Source organism: Falco cherrug, chromosome 4, assembly GCF_023634085.1.
Source record: "Falco cherrug isolate bFalChe1 chromosome 4, bFalChe1.pri, whole genome shotgun sequence".
Taxonomy (NCBI): domain Eukaryota; kingdom Metazoa; phylum Chordata; class Aves; order Falconiformes; family Falconidae; genus Falco; species Falco cherrug.
Window position 1 is genome coordinate 61,344,131 of NC_073700.1, and position 21,168 is coordinate 61,365,298.

Here is a 21,168-nt window from a genome sequence, read left to right on the forward strand (position 1 = left end):
CATTAACAGGTCTACCTGTTAATCAGTAGTACTATGATTAGTTCGGTTTCAGATTGTTCTCATTTATTTAATGAGGACATAGAACAAAAAAAAGCCTCCCATTGCTCTTTATTACAGAGCATTTATTCCAAGCACTAGAATAAAGAAAAAGTATATCTTTTCTAGCTCACTTTGGCTGAATGTTCTACTTTGGACCCCCACCAGTCAAAAATAAGGACTTCTAGAAATAGGTACACAACTTGGGATAAAGCTTCTACATTCTTTATTAAAAAAAAAAAAAAAAAAAAAAAAGGAAAAGAAAAATTGTCTCTGTGTAGTTCATTAGCTCAGAACAACCACAGTCACTGAAAGTTATTTTCATATATGGAAAAAAATATTTAATATATGCATGTGAACTTGCATCTCATATTTAGATTATTCTAAAGTGATTGCCTGTTTCTTACCTTCTTACATGACATCGTGAAGGTTAAATGTTATTGAATATATTTTCACATACAAGCTACGTTCTGACAAGAAAGTCACTATGTCTTGCAAAAACAGTAGGCAGAGTTTTGCTCTGCTGAGGCAGATACGCTTTCAGGTGATCCAGGTCATAAGGTTTTGCTGCTCAATTCTCTCATATTCTTCGAGAAGTTACTTACCCAGGATGACAACATTCCCCACTGCCAACCATAAATTATTTTTTTCCTATTATATTTACTGTCTAAAAGCAGGCAAGAGTCAAAAAGCTTTTAGTGCTTGTCAAATGCTATGAAATCAACAACAAAAAGGTGTTCATTAAGTGATCATTGCAATACAACAGCAGTAAACTGATGCACAGTCTGGCCAGCAAACTTGGAAAAGGATTTTTGACAGAACTTTTGAAGGAAAAAAAAATAAATATATATGTATGGCATCTTAAGCACAGAGAAACTTGTAACTATAAAGAAACATCCAAAAGGATGTTTTTCAGGAGAAATTCATTAAGAAGTCTACAGATTTGCCTCCCACATCTTCAAGAAAATACACAGTAAATAGCGGCCTTGGAAAACTGGTATATTTTGAAAATTTGTAGTCCGATTCATGATTCCATATTTTAAGCATATGTACTATTAGATGGGATTACTGAATTTTTCAAAAAGAAATATAAAAGCATTATGATTATTAAAAAAAATACAATTTTCTTGAGCAAACCTTTCTAGCTGATCCTCTTCTAGACAGTCCTGTCAATGCCTCTGTTAATCATCAAAGTAACTTGATAATTAACAATAATAATTAATCTGATTGACCCAATTAACCACTGCTGCACTGAGACAATACTCATTTATTGATATTCAGGGAGACAAAGGCAAATATCACAGTTATATATCTAACAGAGTAGGTGAAGTCCAAAATAAGCAAGTAGATCCAAAGTTATGCACCTCATTTTTGCAGTTACACATTTGTAAGTAATCAACATGCTAAGTACCCTTTTAACACCACAAAAAAACCCCAAAACTCTCTCATTCAAATCTGGAGTTGCCATATAATTGCAATATGGCTGTGTAGCTGTCACTGCCCTGAAAACTCACCAATTTCACCTCTCCTAGTTTTGGCAATTTTATTACTACTCTGTTCATAAATATGTTTATGCAGTTTTTTGGGGGGGTCTGGTTTGGGGTTGTATTTTTTGTTTGTTTGTTTGTGTGGGGTTTTTTTTAATAGAGGTATAAAATCTAAAGAAAAAACCCTGCCTATTATTTTACTTTTTCAAAAGCCAAAACCAAAACATCTTAATCATGAAGTAAACCATAACACTTCGGAATGCCACTTGACACAAGAAGGGGACAAAGTATGATGGATTTTCAGCGGAGGCACACTGTTGCAGTGTTACTCCAAACGAGGATTCATTTACTTTCCACCTCATTTCCAGAATAATATCCCTTGGTGTTCTTTCCTTTACAGACCATGCTGTCCTTTTCAGGCTCCTGTGTTTCACGATTCATCAGGCACAAGTTTTAGTAAGACTCCCTAATGCCTTTTTTCAGATACTGTACTTTTCCATGACCTCCCAACTGTTTACAATTACTCTTTTTTTTTTTTTTGAGTGTAATAAAATAATGAAATAGCGAACATCTCTGAACTTGTCCAACACCTGTGCCAACAGCTGCTACATACTTTACCCAAAAAGAGTTAATGAAGAGGCCCACAACACACTAATAAGATACATGGTACAATCTCTCAAATACCCAAACATATTTTCATGAAACACTTAATATGCTAGTGTAACATACATTGTCAAAGTTACTCTACAATGTGTGTAAACCACCTAGTACCAGTTCCAAAAAGCAGCAGACAAATAGGATTTAGTTTTTCGTTCTAATAAACACACACAAATATCTTCTAAGTGTGTGGACTTTGGATCAACTCAAATATTGCATGGAGAAATACTCAATATTTAAAGGCGGGCAAAAAAGCTAATCCAAACATTCCAGAACTTCAATTTACTTAATATCAGATTGTTACATTAATTTTTTGTAGACTCATCCACCTTATCACCACAAATATACAATTTGGTTAAGAGAGATAGATACTATATAATTACGCTCCAATGATCTAGGCTCCTCCAGCAGCCCCCATCTACGCTATGGTCGGGAGTGGAATCTTTTAACCAAACACCAAAATCTCCCCAAAATCACTCAAACATACACTCGTTAAGCAATTCTACTTGCAGTGCTTGCCTGGTTCTGTGAAACTCAGTGCTGGTGTTTGGAGCAAGAAAAGACACTACCACAAGTCACAGCACTAAGACAGAAATGAAAGTTTCTGTATGACAACACAGCAGCTTTCTTGCCTGAGCTGTTAGAAAAATGTCTGCTCACATGAAATAACACTGTGCAACACTCAGCAGCTCCAAGACTTATTTACTAGCACAGGCCACGGGAATACAGAGGATTACCTATGGCTGATGGTAGATTTACTGTTGTACATACGTTCTTCTCACTTGGTGCTGAACAGCAGGCTGTCAGTGAAGGCTGAGTGATGGTTTTGTGCCCTGCAGGTGCTACAACTTAAGATTCTCTACAAAAAAATCCCCATAATAAAGCTTTTAATGAAAGCTGGGATAGTGGTTAAACCATAGTTGCATTATCGTGCTAAGCATCTTTTCCTAATGAGGAGATCATAACTTCACCTTTGATCACTATTTCTTTTACCTCAATTAGCTCATACACACTCAGCATCAATGTTGAAAGTGTTCTTGTTGGTCAAAACTGCGTATACTCAGCAGCAAACAAGACCCCCCTAGTTTGGAAACTGAGCTGGTACAATTTCTTTGCAAAGCAGTAGCATGGCAGGGTGGAGCAGAGCTGAGAAACCCTCAAATTCCTCCAGTCATCATCTCCTGCTCCCTTTTGTTGTGTTATCGCTAATCATAGCAGAAGTTGTGTTGCAATGTCTCTTCTGCTCATTAATCCTGAGGAGCTCTGACACCCTCATTAATACACGTGTCTTTAGAGCTTCATAAGACAAGGGGAAGGAGAAGCCAACACGAGGGACTACACAGACTAATGGGAAACCAGAGTCTTCCTCCCAAACTCTGTATCATTTTTTTTCTCCTATTACAGGAGTGTCACATAACCTAATAGAGAACAAGTGTGGGAAAAAGAGAGCAAATTTTAATCTTTATTTCCACATAATTATTTCAAAAGATATGTATGAGCTTTTTAAGAAATGTAAAATATTCCTAAAAACTAAGGCAGTATCGTTATAACCACAGATCTTCAGGAATATTTAGGTGTTAACTCACCCTAGATTTCAGTTGAATGAAGTGTGTAAATACTTCTGAAGATGTCAGCTTTCAGAATACCATTATACAATGGTAGATTTTAAAGTTTACTCCTTGAATATCACACTGGATTTTTACATTCATCTGACATATTTATTCAAAGGATGTTTTTAAAAACTAACCCTCTGATCTCCTTGAACTGGTATGGAAGGACCACTGAAAGTTAATCCTTGTATTTAAATAATTGGTTGGGTTTCTACTCCAAACATACACATATCCCCATTAACCTCAGAATTCAGATTAGAAATGATACACCAGGTTTACCTCATAGGGTTGTACTAGGACTTCAGTTATTTGTGAAGAATTCCCACATCCTTGGAAAGCACATAAATTCTCTCTTCACCCAATAAAGCAACATTATGTAGAGGTACCACTTAGCGTTACTCCTTAGAAGGCTGAATTTAGTTATAACAAGCACGGATGCTTATTGAAAAGCTTCAGGAAGCTTAGGCAGAGATTTATAGCATCATTTCACAAAAATTCAATAGCTTCTGTAAGAGCAGTGCCTTGCAAACGCAGATGTAGCTGCAGACATCTGTTAGCTAAACAATGCTGAGGTGCATCTCCCTCTAATTCCATCCTACTAGGCAATGATCTGGAAAACCTCAAAGCGTAACACATTAAGTTCAAGAAACCATTTCAGGGATCCTGACTCCTCTCCCTTATCGTCTGTGGCACATGTTTACCATTTATGGTTCATCACCAGCACATGCAATCACTTATATTCCAACTGTTTGAGGAGCTCTGTAGCTGAGGAAGAAAGCACGTTAATATTCTGAACTGTCTGGAGACATCCAAACTTGGAAAATCTCATGACTTTGTACTGCAATACTTGGACGCCTTTGACACACCATGCTAACCTAAGTCTCTCCTAACAAGTGCAGCTTGCACACATAAAGCAATATTGATTCAGCTGTGCATAGCTGTTTATACAGCCTTTCAGAAGCCGGGCATCTTCAAACAGTACTGCAGACATTAGACCGTGCCTTCCTAAGAGAAGTTTAGTGTTTGTCAGTGAGGCTTGACTTAATGATGCACACTGCGCCAACAACAGTATTTAATTAACTTTTTCAGTTGGCCTCACAGAGCTGTTTTCCACAATCTGATCTTTTCTGCATGAACCCTGTTACAATTTCATGCAGGAAGTGGGCTTGCAGCAACATCTTTCATAAATAGAACTGCCCTGATTTATAAAGGCTCCGATGATAAGGAGTAAAGATATCATGGTATCCACGCATGGATAAAACACAGCACAAAGCTTCTTTCTGAAGCAAAATATCTGGAGATTAAACCTAAAGGAAAGAATGCCATCCTTCTAAATGAGCAGTTCAAACAGTTTAATAAAGGGAGGAATGAGGATAATAAGGGATGGTTATTTCAAAATGAATGCTTTTATCTATACCACATGGCGTCTTTCCCAGTGGCACTACCAGAATTCAATAGCATGATTTCATGAGAAAGGATAAGAACCAGTCTTTGCTTTGCTATCTTCAGGAGCTACTTTGTTTAAACCTTCCAAAGAGGAAGGTATGTGAGCTGATGTTGAACTGCTTTACTTATCACTTAAAATGCAAAGCAAAATGTGACCTATTCCCACTTATCCAACTGTACTAGGTTTAATATATAATTACAAGGACCATTCAAGGGTAAGTAGATCTCTGCCTCAGAGGCAATCTAAAAATTCCTTCTTGATGCTTCTTTTTCTTTCTTTTTCATACAAACACCTTCTAGGCATAACAGTTAAGAAAAAAAGAAAATACACATACAGGCAAACTCATTTGCTTAAACTTCTAACCCAGGCAGCAAAACATACGTGAACATTTGAATGCCATACCCCTCTTTACCCACAGCTATGTCACTACACATACCCTCATTTCAAATCCTATTCCTTATATTATTCTTTTCCCTTCTGTATATCTTGTTTAATTAAGATATTGTTATTTGCTTCCTTTGGTGTCTATAGCAGCTTATCAGCACTTATTGGGGAGCAAGCATTGCCAAGCTTATAGCATGCCAGATCATTTTCTATTAAGGTCTGCAGCTCATATACATATCCACCTTTTGTACCAAGTTTTTTAGCTGCAGCCTTTCAAGCTTCAAGCATTTTAGGTGGGTAAAAATATCATTTCTTCTAACTGTATAATAGAGGTAATGGTGTACCAGAAGTTAAATAAATGACACCTAAGCAACTTCACACCGCAACAGTCTACCTTCGTAAAGGAAGAGTTCAGGAAAACTAACTCAGTCTTTTTGCCTGGCTTATCCTTATGCCACTAAAATAAACATGAAACAATATGTTCCTTTTTAACCACTTGATGAGTCAGTGCAGCTCAGGAAACTGATAAAAGGTTTATGGAAATAAATTAATATTGCATGACTGCTGCTGGAGCTATTAAACAAACATAAACGAGAAGCTGTCACTGAAGCCAAAAGAGACCTTTATATCATGAGGGAAAGTGGCAGAAAATTCAATCATTATTACAGCAGGTTCTTTGCCCTGCAAAAATGGCAGACCTAAACAAATATAAGCGTTGCAACCGATACAGTTATGCTGGTTATATCAGATCTTACAACTGGATTACACTGCTTTTAACAATAAAAGAAATTGCTTTTAACTGACCTTTTTTTCTTTGTACAAATGAACGTTTCTCAAAATATTTCGGCCAATCTCTTCTTCCAAATAAATGAGAAGGAATAGTATTTTTCTAAAGTTATGAAACAGCTCAGTTATTGGTGGGTTTGGTTATCCTTTTACAAGTCTGATACATGAAAGTACTTGAAGTTTCCAGGTAATGACATGAGATGGCAAATACTGTGACTTATGACTTCAATAGGCAAACCCAGTTTCATTTTTGAAAATGCGGTCAGTTCAGTTACTTTGCTAGAGGCTGAGAGAAAGATCAAAATTATCAGCCTTCCTGCAGGAGTCAGGCTCAGATCTGCAGATCACAGATGCTTCAAAGATGCTACCCAAAAGCAGCTGCTGTTTCTTACCCACTTTCACACTGTACTTTAGAAACATGCACTTGTGTGACAGCAAAGGAGACAAACGTTTCCATGACCTTGCAGTACACAAAGCTCTGCTCCTGAGCATAGTGACCTCCACAGACTTAAGTTCCTGAGCTATCAGTCCACCAAAGCCCTTACATTTTAATATATCAGGATTTCTGAAGAACTTCAGAGATACTGTTGAACCAGAAGCAGTTTGGACAGGAAAAATGGAAATGACTACTCAGAAGCAAGTGGCCCTATTCTTTTCTTCTATGTATAAAAAGTAAATTCTGATGGTATTTTAGTACTTCAAAGTATGACCTTCCAAAGGTTTTGTTAATTTCAAGAATGGTGTATTTTTACTTGCATCAAGGATAGCACTTAATATCTACTCTGGGTAACATTTGCCCAGTTAGGGCAAAAAAAATTAAATACTATGTAGTGACCTTAAACACATTGACAGAATCTCTGAACGTATTTTTTTTTTTAATTAAGATCAGCCATTAGGCAATGTCATTGATCAACTGGCTTAATCATTAGTGACCTTTAACTTAGTTATGCCAAAGTAAGAATAGATCTACAGAATAAATCCATTTTAAATTCTAAGATACCATTTTCATAGTTTAATTCTGCATGCTAATAAAAGTCACGTTAAGTTTTTAGAAAGCACATCTTCAATTAAGGCAACACCTACAGCATGAAGCTATGAAGTAACCTTTACAGGAGCATCTCTATTGAAAACTTTTTGCTATCAGTTAAAGTACGTACATTTCTTTACTATCATCTGTTGCATAAATTCCTCATTATACACTGTCTGCCAGATATAACAGTGGCCTATCATACAATCTGATTAAAAATACTTGTGATGGGAAGGAAAGACTACAGCTAGGCACTGAATATCATGGGTAGTCAGCAAAATGCACCACTGTAGAAAACTGGTGCTACCCTTCCTGGTGTCAATCATGGAAATTGTCAATGCAGAATGTTTGCACGTTATTGGAACAACTTCAAGTGACACATTTACACAAGAATTATCTTTGGAGATGTTAATGAATGCACTGTTTCTAACCTACCTATTTTAATTCCTCCCAGCTCCTCAACCATATTTCTGTCTTTTATTCCCTCTCCTGCGTGCATTTGTCTGTCATTCAACAATACTGGACATTTAATCTTATTTCATCTTAAATATTTGTTAAATTAGGATATTAATAAGCTTCATCTATTAGCAGACCCATATTATTGACTCCTCTGTTTGATGGAAAACAAATCTACTTCCTTGTGCCATACATTCACAAAGAGAAATTTATATATAATACTTTAAAAATAAAAATCCCTAATTACAGATCCATATTTTTCACAAAAGTAACGTCTTTAGAAGTTCTTTAAACATGGTCTGCCCTTCATCAGGACTTAAATGATTTCATGTAGCACATTGCCAATCTTCAACTCTTGCCAGAAAAATTCTTTCCTGTTATTCCATGAGACTCATGAGACTCATTCATATATTTGCATTGGCTTTTTTGACTTACTGAAAAGAAATTGTGAAGGAGAGCAGAAGCAAGCTGCTTCTGCATAGTTCAAGTAAAATAACAGAAAAAGGAAGCAGCATAATCAAGATCAATTTAAGTCTTGCTTTGAGACTTGCTTCTTACTTACTGTAATAAATATCAACCTTTTGAAGAAAAGGAGACCGATAATTACTCAATATCATCCACTAAAATGATGAACAACCTGAAAATAACAAACCCATTATTTTCAGCCTGTATTAAGACAAATTAAATGTCAGCATATTTCACTGTGTTTAATTTAATTGCAATCTATTTCTCATAAAAGGAGATGATGTTGTTCAAGGTTGAGATAATTTTTTTTATTATTATTATTTTTAATCTATTGCATTTCCCCTAACTGTTCACTACAATAGTCATACCTGGTACTTCCCCACACCGTCCTTTCTTTCCTCTCCTTCATATATAGATTTGGCTTATTGAATCGACCACATAGCAATTACACAGCAGAGGACAAAGTAGTCAGCAAACAAAATATTGAAGACTTACCATTTACACAGATCTCAAAAGATTTGCAAAGGTCATCCTCAAACAGGCAGCCTAAAAACACAATAGAACAGTAAAAATTAATACAGGTTTCAAACTGTGGATAATTAGTGCAGGCTGAAGACCTCTCAGGCTATTAAATGCTCAGCAAGAGTCAGGCATTTAGTTGGCCTTAGGAGTCTAAACTAGGCAGTACAGAAAATCAAGAATGTGGAAACAGGTCTGGTTAGAGAGCACATCTTGCTACCTGGTTATGTCCAGAATAACCTTTGACGTTTTTCTTTCCCATCATTCAACTAGTGACGGTTCAGGTTTTGCTATGCATCTCTCTTATTCAGCAATTTGAGGAACTTTATGTTCTCTCAGTTTTGAGTATGTTATTACACCACAGCACATTAACATTGCAATACACGACAAAAACATATATCAAGAAATCAGGAGTTTCCTAAAGATACGTTTACTGCAGTGACACAAGCCTAGAAATCAGGTATAAATTGCTCAAATCAGGCTTGGATTTAGTAACTGCAGCCATAGATCCTCAGGAACACCAACTCTTTGGAGAAAGTGTTAATTTTTAAACCATCCATACCAACACTGTGATACCTCCACAGACAGCTGGAAAATCAGTACAGGTCTACGAAAAATATCCTAGGGTTTTATTCCACTTAATGCAGGAAATTTGTCCCAAAACATGCTGCCTTATGGGCCCCTGTTACACCAGCTCCATACCTCACTCTAGAAACTGCATCCAGGCTGGCAATCCCAGCTCATCCACTTGTTCACAGATTAAGTATTCTGTTCCCTGTTGCTAGTATCACCTAACCAGGTAATGAGACACTAGTTATTATCCCCTTTATCTTCAAATTCAAAAAACTTATGCTGATATTTGTAAGGACAGCAAAGAAGCAGGCAAGATGTGCCTCTGCTCTGGTCACTCCACACTGGGGGACTGGGAGAAGGAACAAGTACAGAAGCAGTATGGAATGTTGGGGTACTGTTAAGGGCATGCACTCTGTTAACCCAAGCAGCAGTTTCTTTGTTTTCTGAAAAAGATAAAGAGCTAGGACTGGATAAAATCCAAGGAATGAGGCTGTATTTTGAACACTGAAACTGCCCTAGAGAACACATTTTTACAATTAAGCCTTTTAACTTCTCTAGGAAGTACCTTAAGTTTAAAAATGACACAGGGTGTTATAAACATTAAGAGTTCTTGAACAGTTTCACACTATGCATCAAAAAAAATGCCAGGAACCTCACCATGTCTAAATACAGCAGCAAATCCTCTCCCCCCAGCTGTGCCTGTCTCCACAGAAGCACAGAGTACAAGCATCTGTATTTGTCAAATGGATTAAGTAGGCTGTTCTCATAAAAGAGACTGAAAGGCTCAAGACTCTCTGCCTATAAATTACCTGAGCCCTAACCCTGCTAAAAGAAAAATTCAGGGGGATAGAGTGACTTATGCATGCCTGCATAGCCTTTCAGCAGGTAACTGTATTAACACATCATTAAGCCTGAACTAATACACTGTGTCCCTCAGCAGGATTTATTAGCACAGTGCTAGGTGTCAGCTAGGCAAGCAAATCTACGCGAATTTGAGCCATATTGAAGAACAAGTACCATCCCTTACATCTAGCCCACAACTGCCTGCAAAGACCACACATACATAACCTTAAGCAGATAACAAAAGCCTACAGTATGCACACCGATAAAAGCGCTCCCTCATCCTTTACCTATGCACCAACAAACTGTAGGTATACACTCAGAAGATTTTGGAAGGCTGAGGAAGTTTCATACCAGGAAAGCTTCTGCAAGCAGAGTATAGTAGAACAAAATGCATCTACACGATCCACAAACTGTGATTTGTGGCATATTTTTGAGATGCATATAATTTTGCTCCAGACAAGTCTGCTCTAGCAGCCATTTGACCTGAAACATTGTCTGAAAACTCACCGAGGATATCTGATTGCAGCCTTGGTACTGACCCAGCAAAGCAGAAGGATGCCTTAACTATAAATTGACTTGTAAAGAACATAAGAACAATGACAGGCAGTGACCAAAACACATCAGCACAGAACATACAGCACAAGAAGAGCCATAATTAAAAGCATAGCAGTGATCACTTAAAAAAAAAAAAAAAAAAGAAAAAGAATGCTTGCAGGGAAAAATAATAAAAAAGTGAAAGACTTCAAGTGCTAATATAAACTAGACAAAAGTATAGTTCAATATGCCTGTTTTCAGAAATCTGAAGTTATCTCTTCTAAAAGAAAATGTTCCCTTGTTATGAAAAATCCCTGATCAAATCTCTTTGTCTTGTTTTCATGACACATCACAAAAGAGTTAAAACCAGAAGCCTGAAATACGTGCATCCAGGGAAGGGCTGCAGAAGGCGTCCAGTGATGGAGGGAAGGCCAGCAGTTTTGTAGTTGATTTCACATTGTGCAGCAGCTATGCTGTAGATCCAAAAGGTGCCAGGCAAGATGTTTCAAGCAGCAATGCTTTAGTGGAGTCGCACAACAAAACAGTGACTGGTTGTCCTGGTTTCAGCTGGGATGGAGTTAATTTTCTTAGTGCAGTGCTGTGTTTTGGCTCTGATGTGAGAACAATGTTGACAGGACACCGATGTTTCAGTTGTTGCTGGGTGATGTTTATACTGAATCAAGGACTTTTCGGTTTCTTGGGCCCTGCCAGCAGAAGGGCTGGAGGGGCACGCGAAACTGGGAGGGGGCACAGCCAGGACAGGTGACCCAAGCTAGCCAAAGAGGTATTCCATACCATATGGTGTCATGCTGAGTACATAAACTGGGGGAAGAAGAAGGAATGGGGGGACATCCAGCATTATGGCACTTGTCTTCCCAAGTAACTGTTACACATGACAGAGCGTGGCTTTCATGGGGATAGCTGGACACCTGCCTGCCCATGGGAAGTGGGGAATGAATTCCTTGCTTTGCTTTACCTATTAAATTGTTCTTATCTCAGCCCTCAATTTTTACATTCCTTTCCAATTTTCCTCCCCATCCCTCTGGGTGAGGCCGAGTGAGTGAGTGGCTGCATGGGGCTTGGTTGCTGGCTGGGGTTAAACCACGATACTGGTTCACCAAGACCCTGCTAGTTTCAAAAGCACCTGGGAGATGGGATCACCTGCTGCCCATGGCCACCTGCTAGAGGCAGACCATTCTATTATATGCAGATATTCTGAGAAGGAGAAAAATCCAGATACAAAATGAACAAAATTTATATGTTCAGGTACAAACAGCCAGGTTACCTCTCTACAGAACTGAGACACACTCTGATTTTGCCTGATACATTTTGCTTTGTCACCTAATATATTTTCCATAAAAAAAACAAAATAAAACTGATTTTATCATGGTTAAGTTTCTCTTTTAATAATAGTTGGTTATTTGATGCTCACTGCAGCAAGGCATCTGATGCAATTAGCCTTGGAAGCTTATGTTTTGGAGAGCAAGTTAATAAAGTCAATATATGGCAAAGTATATGCATCTATACTTTAAAACAGACAAGGACCTCCAGAACTCCTTGAAGAATATTTTGTTTCAAGTTATTTATTGCTAGAGTTGACTGTTATGCGTATTTCACCCAACCAGTCAATATGCTAATTTAACTACTAATTTATCTTTTGTTGTTACTTGCTGTGACATTAAGAAGCATCATATTTCATTTTAAATACCATCTACCTACTAATAGTAATGGTGGTAATAAGTCACCATTGAAGAGTGAAGTGGTATCGTCTCCGAAAAGCACTTAATACATTTCAGGCCTTATGGGATCAAAATTACATTTCATTTCCTATGAAACAATCTCTTTACCAGAGTTCATCTCCTAAAACACATGAACGGTTGCTGAAATACCTTCAAATCCCACAGAAAGAGACCTCAAAAGAACAAAACCCCAATCTTACTTCATACAGCAGCCCTGAAATAATGAATTCTCCATTTAGTATTCAACCAGCTGACAGACTAAAACTGCACAGGTATGCATGTATTGCTTTGCTTAACCTAGAATTTAAACACAGCTTTCTTAACTTGCATGAAAGATTCACCTCTTTATTAACACTTGTACAGTCCCCACATCTTGGTGACAAAGAAGGCTGGAGCAACAACTTGCGCACAGGTGCACCAGTGGCCACAAGCAGTTCCACTGATAAACTGTTTTATCATATTTATTATGAACTTATATTTATTATGTTTCTGTTCAGGCAGCAGTTAACCTTCAGGTCTTGTCAAAAATAAACTTTTGTTGAAACCTTAACTAAGAATCACTCACTGTCTTCATATGTCTAGTATGGCTTCAAACAGCTCTTATATTTTACTGCCTCCTTTCCGAGTCATTATTCTCAGGTTTTAGCCTCTAGTATTAGGCTACAGCTTCATTTCGCTTCATCAAACTAAATTCATCTATTAACAGTTCATAATAATTTTTTTATTATTTTATCTAAATTCATCTCTTCCTCCACCCATGTAACGAAAGCCGCAGGTCTGTGCTGTGCAGCTCCGAACATCGTGAGAGTAGTTCCCCGACACACTGGAGCTAGTTAAAATGCAGTTAGCACAGCAGTAAGGATCATCCTGTATACTTGGCTAACTATATGGTTTTTTTCACATTCTTAAATGTAAGCTGTGGTATATGGCCACCCTTCTACTGACATAAATCATGCATTTATAAACACTATCTTCTTGATAGTTTACTACAGTGAATTCCAGAAGAGTTTACATGAGTGAAGCTCAATACAGGTCAGAAAAGCCCAGGCTGACTGTGTAATATAAGCCAATATAGTGACCTTTCATACACCAAGGTAAGCATCTCTCAGAAAGAAGTCAAGAATAATAAATAAATACTTAACTTTATCCTTTATTCCAAACACAGATTTTTGTAGCCTGCAATTCTACTAAGTTGCATCGGGCACAAGGACCATCTGTATTGAACCCACTTAAATATACAGACATTTCCTCAATGTTTTTTAACTTTATGGCTACTTAAAACAAGGGTAGGGATCTATGCTGTGTATTACAATACATGTACATGGTGCATTCTTTGTTAACTAGCCAGGAAAAGAGATTCCACAGGGCCTCACAAAATCTTCTGCCTCCCTTTCTTTCCCTCCCCCCTAGATCTCCAATACTGTTTCTCAGAAAGTCAGCACAACATAGTCACAAAATACCACTGCAAGTACAGGACCTAGAAGTTTAAAACTCTTTGTGATGATATTTTTTCTCATGAAACACTAATAAAACTATTCTTTTTCTCCATTCATCAACAGCAGTCCTGCCTCTCTAAAGACAAAATATGGAAGTTTTAACCACACTTGAACACACCTTTTATTCGGATTTATAAGAGGTGCCTCTGAAGGTAACAACAGTCAAGGCACCAGCTGAAATCACTCAAACATTAAGAAAAAGCTGTAATAATTCATTTATCAGATAAACTATTTTTAAAAATCCATTGATAAAATAGATTACATTTATCTCTCTATCCTTTACCGCAGTTAACCAACAGTTTACAATGATTTTCCATTAAAAATCTCTTCCAAGAATGCCCAAAACCTATATGCATTTTTGTTAACTACAACAATAGATAAGCCATAGCCCCTCTTCATCAAAAATTGTCTTAGAATTATCGAAATAAGAAAACAAACAATAGGCAAGAACAGCTAATTTTCTTCTATACATATCAATCAGAAACCGCGAAAACATAAACCTCCAAAATCCTTTCCATTTTTGAGGGTTCTCCTCCTCTTTCTTTCACCTTTTTCCATGTGAGCACCTCGCATCTCTTCACGTTCTCAGACTGTAACAAACTCACCTCATCACAAAGTTTTAGCAAGTATATTTCATTAACCAAAATATGCTGATGCTCAATAGGATTTTTAATAGTCTAGAACACAAGCTCACTCCACATTTACCTGCTTCTTTCAAATTTAGTTGCTATCCTCTAAGAAGACCTTGAAGAGTAAGTACTGCTAAACACTGCTAATGAAACAAAAGAGGAAACACCTGGGTATGCCAAACTGGGCATGCCTGATGGGCCTCACTGGGTCTTTAACACCCACTGTGAGCAATTCTAAGTGGAGAGCATAAGTTTATTTTCCTATAGTGGGGTTAAGAATATTTTAAAAAGTGTTCAGCTCACACAACTGGGATAGCTCTGACTGAAAAAAAAATCAAGCTAGTACACAGCAATAAGGAATGATAACATGAACTGACTGGTAGGAAGGGTCAACAGGTTTTTCGTGCAGAAAGCTGAATGGAGAAATCATCTGACTGAGAGAGACATATTCCTCTCACTAATAGAGGTGAGAGAAAACTTTGCTCAGGGTGCCAAAGCTGTGATCCATCCAACACATTCTCATCCGTCTGCCATGCAAGTATGCCTGGCAAGTCTAGAATTACACAAAATTGCAAGAATGGTTAAGAAAAATGTACTTTAAGCTGATCATGAGTTTTAAGCAGAGTTCCTCTTGGTTTCCCGAACCCTGTGGTTATACAGGTACCACAGGTGTATGTACAAGTGTAACATAAGCATTACTTTTTACTCAAAACCTATCAATTGCATGTGAAAAATCAACTACTGTTTCATTAGTTTTATTTTGGCATTCACTTTGATAATAAATTTGAATATTCCCTGGCCCTATTTTTTAAATTTTCATTTTTATCCATTTTTTCTTTGCTTCTTTTTTTCCTGTTCCAAACTCCTCCATTCTCTTTCAGAGGAGTATCTTTTCGAACTCTACCCATTCTCCTCTACTCTCCAAGAAAGCATTGTTCCACCACCAGAATGCAGTCGCCCCTTTCAGTACCTCCGAGGCACATGCATGCCATACTCAGGCATTACCCTTCCCACCTGTGCCCTCTCCTTTCTCTCATGCAGGTAAACAGCAAGTCTGTCCCCTTGTTATCACTACTCAATACTGGCAGTTTCTAGATCTCCACTCTCACCCTTTTCCACGGGTGCCCTCCACTTCCATTCTTCCAGCACACTCAGCCCTTCCTCACCTATCTCCCTTCTGGTGTGTTGATTAGGAGAGAGGTAAAGAGACAGGAGGTAACAGAGGGACAGAATTTGCTTTTCTTGCTCCCCTCCATTCAGAGCTTTTCAGGAGCGGAGTAGGTTCAGCCATATTCTCTCTTTCTCCTCAGGTTCCTAGGACATCCAGAATATTCTTCATTGAGAAAGGTATTTTACCAAGACATCTGAACCTGTGATGGTTTATCAACAACCACGTGGAGTAGCTTAACTATGAAAGAAAAGTAAATCGATGTGGTCAAAAATAACGTTAAAGGAGCACATAACACTGAAGGGGCTCTTTCTCACAAGGGAGTGAGACAGCTTAGTAAGTACTGAGCTTTGATCTTTCTCCCTTACTCCGCCTTTTATGTTTTTGAGTGTAATAGGTGTCTGATGTTTTTGTAGTACTGTAAACTCTTGAAAGCAGATTATTTAAAAAAGAAATAAAAATGTGTGCATGTACAAAGCCTAGTACAGTGAAGCACTGATCTCTTGTGAGGAATCCAGGCCTTACTGTAATCCAAATTAATAGTCCTAAAGATGGCAAAAGAAATCCCTACAGCGGTTAACTGGAGGACTGTGCAATCTCTTACATGAAAAGTTTCCAGAGTAAAGCAAGGAAAGATTTCCCATGAGTGTTACCATATGGTGTTAACACTTCCTCATCTCAGAATTACTCCTTCTTTCAATCATTTTTCATACACACTGATTTTGTATATTGCAATACGACCCTAGCCAGAATATTTCACCATGCAATAGAGTTTTCATTCAAAAAGGGAAAATGTCAGTACTAAATTCATAGGCAAGATTTTCCCCGAAGCCTCAGTGACAGTACATGTTAGTGCTTCAATTACCTTCTTTGTATCACTTGCTCTTCAACATATGTGGACTGACGCACCAAATAGGCAAAATAGTACAAAAGTGCTGTGATGTATCATACTGTTTCTCACTATGTAAGACCTGTACTTTGTCCTTTCCTCATTTAGGGAAAAAAAATATTGCATCTTTTGTTTTGCATGTAATTAGTCCTGAGTCTGTCCACCACTGAAGAAAGCAATTGCTTTGTGGTGAAATTACATTAACTTATCTGATTACTAATGCCATGATTGCGATGATGTAGGGCTTTTCTTCTGGGGAGCACTGAGGAAAGGTCACTACTAAGAATAATTGAAGATGTGAGCAGTAATAGTCCACAAGGCGAAAAGACAGGGAAAGGCTATCACTGGGAAAGCTCCAGAACAGCATTTGCCTTTGCCCAGGGCTCAGGAAGAAGGTGGCTGATACAGGACAAGTGTGTTTTGGTGTGCTTTTTTGTCATTTTTGCACAGTAAATATTAAAAGAACTCACATTGTCTCCCCAGAAAAATTACAATTCTCTCAATGCTAGATTTTCCAACTGTGTTTCTCTAGCAGAGACCACCACTAGCTCTCACAGTAAATGGGGAGCACAGATTAAATCTGACAATTAGCTCTACTAACAGTTACATTGAACACTAAACCACTCTCCATTTAAATAAAAAATTTGCAGATAAACCCATTATTGGGGAACAAATAGAAGATCATTTAAAAGCTAACATTATAATTATTACTTCTTAGGGTCAAAACTGAAATCTTCTGCCCACGCCCATTAACAGTTGCAGGAGGGGTCAAATGGGCTTTTGCTCAAGTAACGCAGCCCCAAATGAAAAATCTTTGCCATGTTAGTAGCCCATTTTGGGACAAAATTACCTGTTCCCTCAAAATTAGAAAATGTTAATTGAAATGCTCACAAGCTGTATACAAAATGTCACAAATACCCAGACCAGGCCTTCAGTAACTGCTGTTCAATGCCGCCTTCTGGTTGACAGTTGTTAAAATTAATTTCCTTACTGAGCAGTAAACTGAAATCACCTGACACCCACTGAAATCACAACTGTGACTCAGCAAAACTTTTTTTGGACTTAGCAGAGACTTTGGGGGATGAATACCATGACTCTAAATTAATAATTCCACATTGCTGTTTAAATATATCAACAGCCAGCCTCAATTTTTTACCTACTATTGCCTGTACAGTATCGTTCCCCACAAAATCTGTGGGCAGCAAAGCCTTCTAGTATTATTCATAGCCATATTAAAAACTTAAACTGAGGCTTACTACAGAAGAGTATGATGTTACCAGCAAAGCCTTCCTCAATATTATTGCACGTAGGCCAGCAAGCATTGCAGTTCAGTGGCCTCTGTCATACATATCCTGTGAAAGAACTACTGTCATCATTATGTCTGTCAACCTCATTTACCCATCAGTAACTGTCCATCTATTCCTGTATACTAATTTTACAAAACTACAGAAAAAGAGTGAGTTCTATGTCCTAATCATGACTTAATTCTACCCTTCTCCCACAGTCAGGGTTAAGACAAGCTGGGTCAGAGAAGTAATGAACCATTAGCTAGAGGAAATAGGAACTATGTCTGGGGGTTGTGTGCTTTGGAAGGTAGTCCTTTCAGACAAAATACTTCAAAACACTTACATGGTAAAGAACCTTATGTCCCATCAACTGAAGCTGATCAGTCTCCAAGAGCCACGTTGTGACAGCTTGGTTTTTTTTAAAAAAAAAGTTCTTTAATGTTGTGCCTTATGTTTTGGGAAAACTCCCATTATTTGCATAATCAAAGGAAGGAAAAGAGATATGTTTATCATTTTCCTCTAACAAGCACCAAAATTTTCTTTTCATTATTTGTCAAAGATTCTTAATGAGTATCTCCTTGGTGCTTAAAAAGCATAAGTGGAATTCACAGTAATTCTTACCCAGTTATATTGCCTCTAAAAGTAAGTAATTACCCGATACTTAGGGGTAATGCGCCTCTCCCAACACTGTCTTGAGCAGACTTCAAAGGAAGAAACAATTTTTTGCAGAGAACCTCTTTGGAATGATTGGCTTTTGTGTTCTGTTTCATTTAGAAAAGAGTGCAGCATCTTTTAATTGACGACGTCTGTATCAACAGCTGCAGTGCGGCCAGTGCCTGTCACATACAATCCCTTCTTTTTCCCTTCCTCATTCTTCTTAGAAAATCACTCTCCTTTTTGTTCCATCTCTATTTCACAGTTAATTTGAGCTGGGTAAATTATAATGTGAACTTGGCAAAAACAACTTGGGAAGGAAAAAAAGGAATCATATAGCTCAGTGGAGTCTGAAGTGCAAGGGGAAGGTCCACAGTCATTTACTGCAGGAAAGTAATTCTAATCTGGACAACAGCACACATGGGTTTTGGAGCTACGCTTAACAGATGAGCTCCAAACAGGGAGACAGGACCCAGCCAGTACTCTAAGTCTCTCTATTTCTGTGTATCCACATTGAGCCCTGCTGGATATGAAAACACTTTAAATTGCTATTATTGGGTCTGTGTTTGAAAAAACAGCTTCACACCTTTACCATGCAATTTTGAATCACATTATAATGCTTATTTAGAGTGCTGAAATCACCTGAGTTCATCTCATGAAAAAGACACTATTATATACACTTGGTAATTTCTTTAATAAAGAGTTTAAACAGTCCACAGTAATCCACATTAATTATTCATGTGTTGGAGAAAAATAATGAAAGTCAATGCTGAAAGTCATAGTCTCTTAAAGTTCTTGAAGGAAAAAGAATAATATTAGGTAAAATTCAATGGACTGTGGCACCAAGATTTATCTATGTAATTTACCCTGAGAATTTGAATTGCAAATGAGGCTGCAGCATTCTCTAGTATGGGACAAAGTTATGAGAAACAGGTCATACAAGGATACTGGTAGCACATCAAAGTTAACAGTACTTAGTGAAGATGCCTAAAACTTTTCCCTTTCCACAGAAAAATGAAAGAATCTTAGAAATGTTTATGTACTCAACATTTTTTTAAATCTACCAAGAACTCAGCTGTTCCAATCAATACAAATTAACTCTTGACATATAATCAATGGGCAGCACCTTGTGGTTTGCTCAAGTCCTATAGGACTTGTAGCGTATGTAACTGCATACATGGTCATCATGATGGCAAGGGGTAGACTTAGGACAGTACTATGTTATGCTGATAAAGAATCAAATCTATCCTGTATTGATTCAAAATTCATTCCAGACAGTAGTTTAAATTCATCACAGAGTAAAATGATCCGCTTCTACTTACTTTTGTGAAATTACACCAATTTCTAAGAAAATCTGGAACTCAGAGAATGGTCCTGATTTTGACCAGTAATTGTGCTCTAATTACTCCTGACTCACCCTGATGTATCTGGGGCTGGCATTAGAGCCAGCTGTCCCAGAATACATTATGCTGTTGTCTCTGTGAAGTAGCTCTATCTACCCCGTGATATCAATAAGATGTTTTTTTCCCCAGGCTAGCTGTTGAGAGGCAGCCACCATAATGACACATATCAGAGAAGTAGTTAAGAAAAAGGCTAATGATTAAAGCAATTCGGGGAGGAAGCCAAGAAAATCAGAGATAATGCTGAAACATGACAAATATGATGCATGCAGAGTAACACCAGAATTCATATTCTGGTTCCTTCCTAAAAAGTACACAAAAAGACAATTTTTCTCTCTCTCTCAAAAAAAAAAAAAAAAAAAAAAAGATTATTAGAAGAGTAAACCTCCCAGATTCTAAAAGTTCATCTAACTGTTAGACTGCTATAAACAATGAGGAACAATGAGGGAAAACTGCCCTTGAGAAAATCCATTTCTTTAGGAAAAACAATCTGAGGCCTGGATGCATTCAGGAGTTTATGTAGGTGCGTTTCACCATTAAGAGTAGCCAAAATCCATTACTATATTATAGCCATATAGTCACCAGTTCTCATTAGCTTAGCTTCTAATGTGTATTGATTTACATGGAACTGAAGTGTCTGAACAGCCTTGTGAATTAGGGCCCAAATGCTTACTTTTTTTTGTTTGTGTTTATTATCTTTGTTATTTTTCCTTTGTAAATAATAACCTCCAAAGTGTCTGTCCAAAACTTGTGCAGTAGGAAGAAAAGTTTTAGAACTTTTATTGAACAGATAAGAAAAAGATGCTAACAAACCGTTGATGTTGCATGTCCCCTGAATACCTGAATATCATAGGAGATACCAAGCTGCTTGTAAACCAGACCTATAGCAAGATTAGCAGACTGGAATGCAGACTTGGCCCTGATTTTTGCTGCTGGCCTGGAGAAATCATTTCAGCACAATTTTCCCTCTGTATTTTGTGTGTCTTGTCATGTTAAATACTCAAGCATAATGATTGTAATCATGTGTTTACAAGTGGTTGCCAAAACGGAGATCTGGTCAAGTGTGGAGTGCTAATGATCATT

The 21,168-nt window shown here is 37.6% G+C and overlaps 1 protein-coding gene across 1 annotated transcript in view; it reads right to left on the reverse strand.

Annotated features, from left to right (window-relative positions):
* PTPRN2 (protein tyrosine phosphatase receptor type N2) overlaps positions 1 to 21,168 on the reverse strand; it is a 663,576-nt gene that overhangs the window by 583,918 nt on the left and 58,490 nt on the right. The window contains exon 2 of the mRNA XM_055709440.1: positions 8,851 to 8,901. Within this exon, the coding sequence (XP_055565415.1) occupies positions 8,851 to 8,901 (51 nt within the window). The remainder of the gene's footprint in view (positions 1 to 8,850; positions 8,902 to 21,168) is intronic.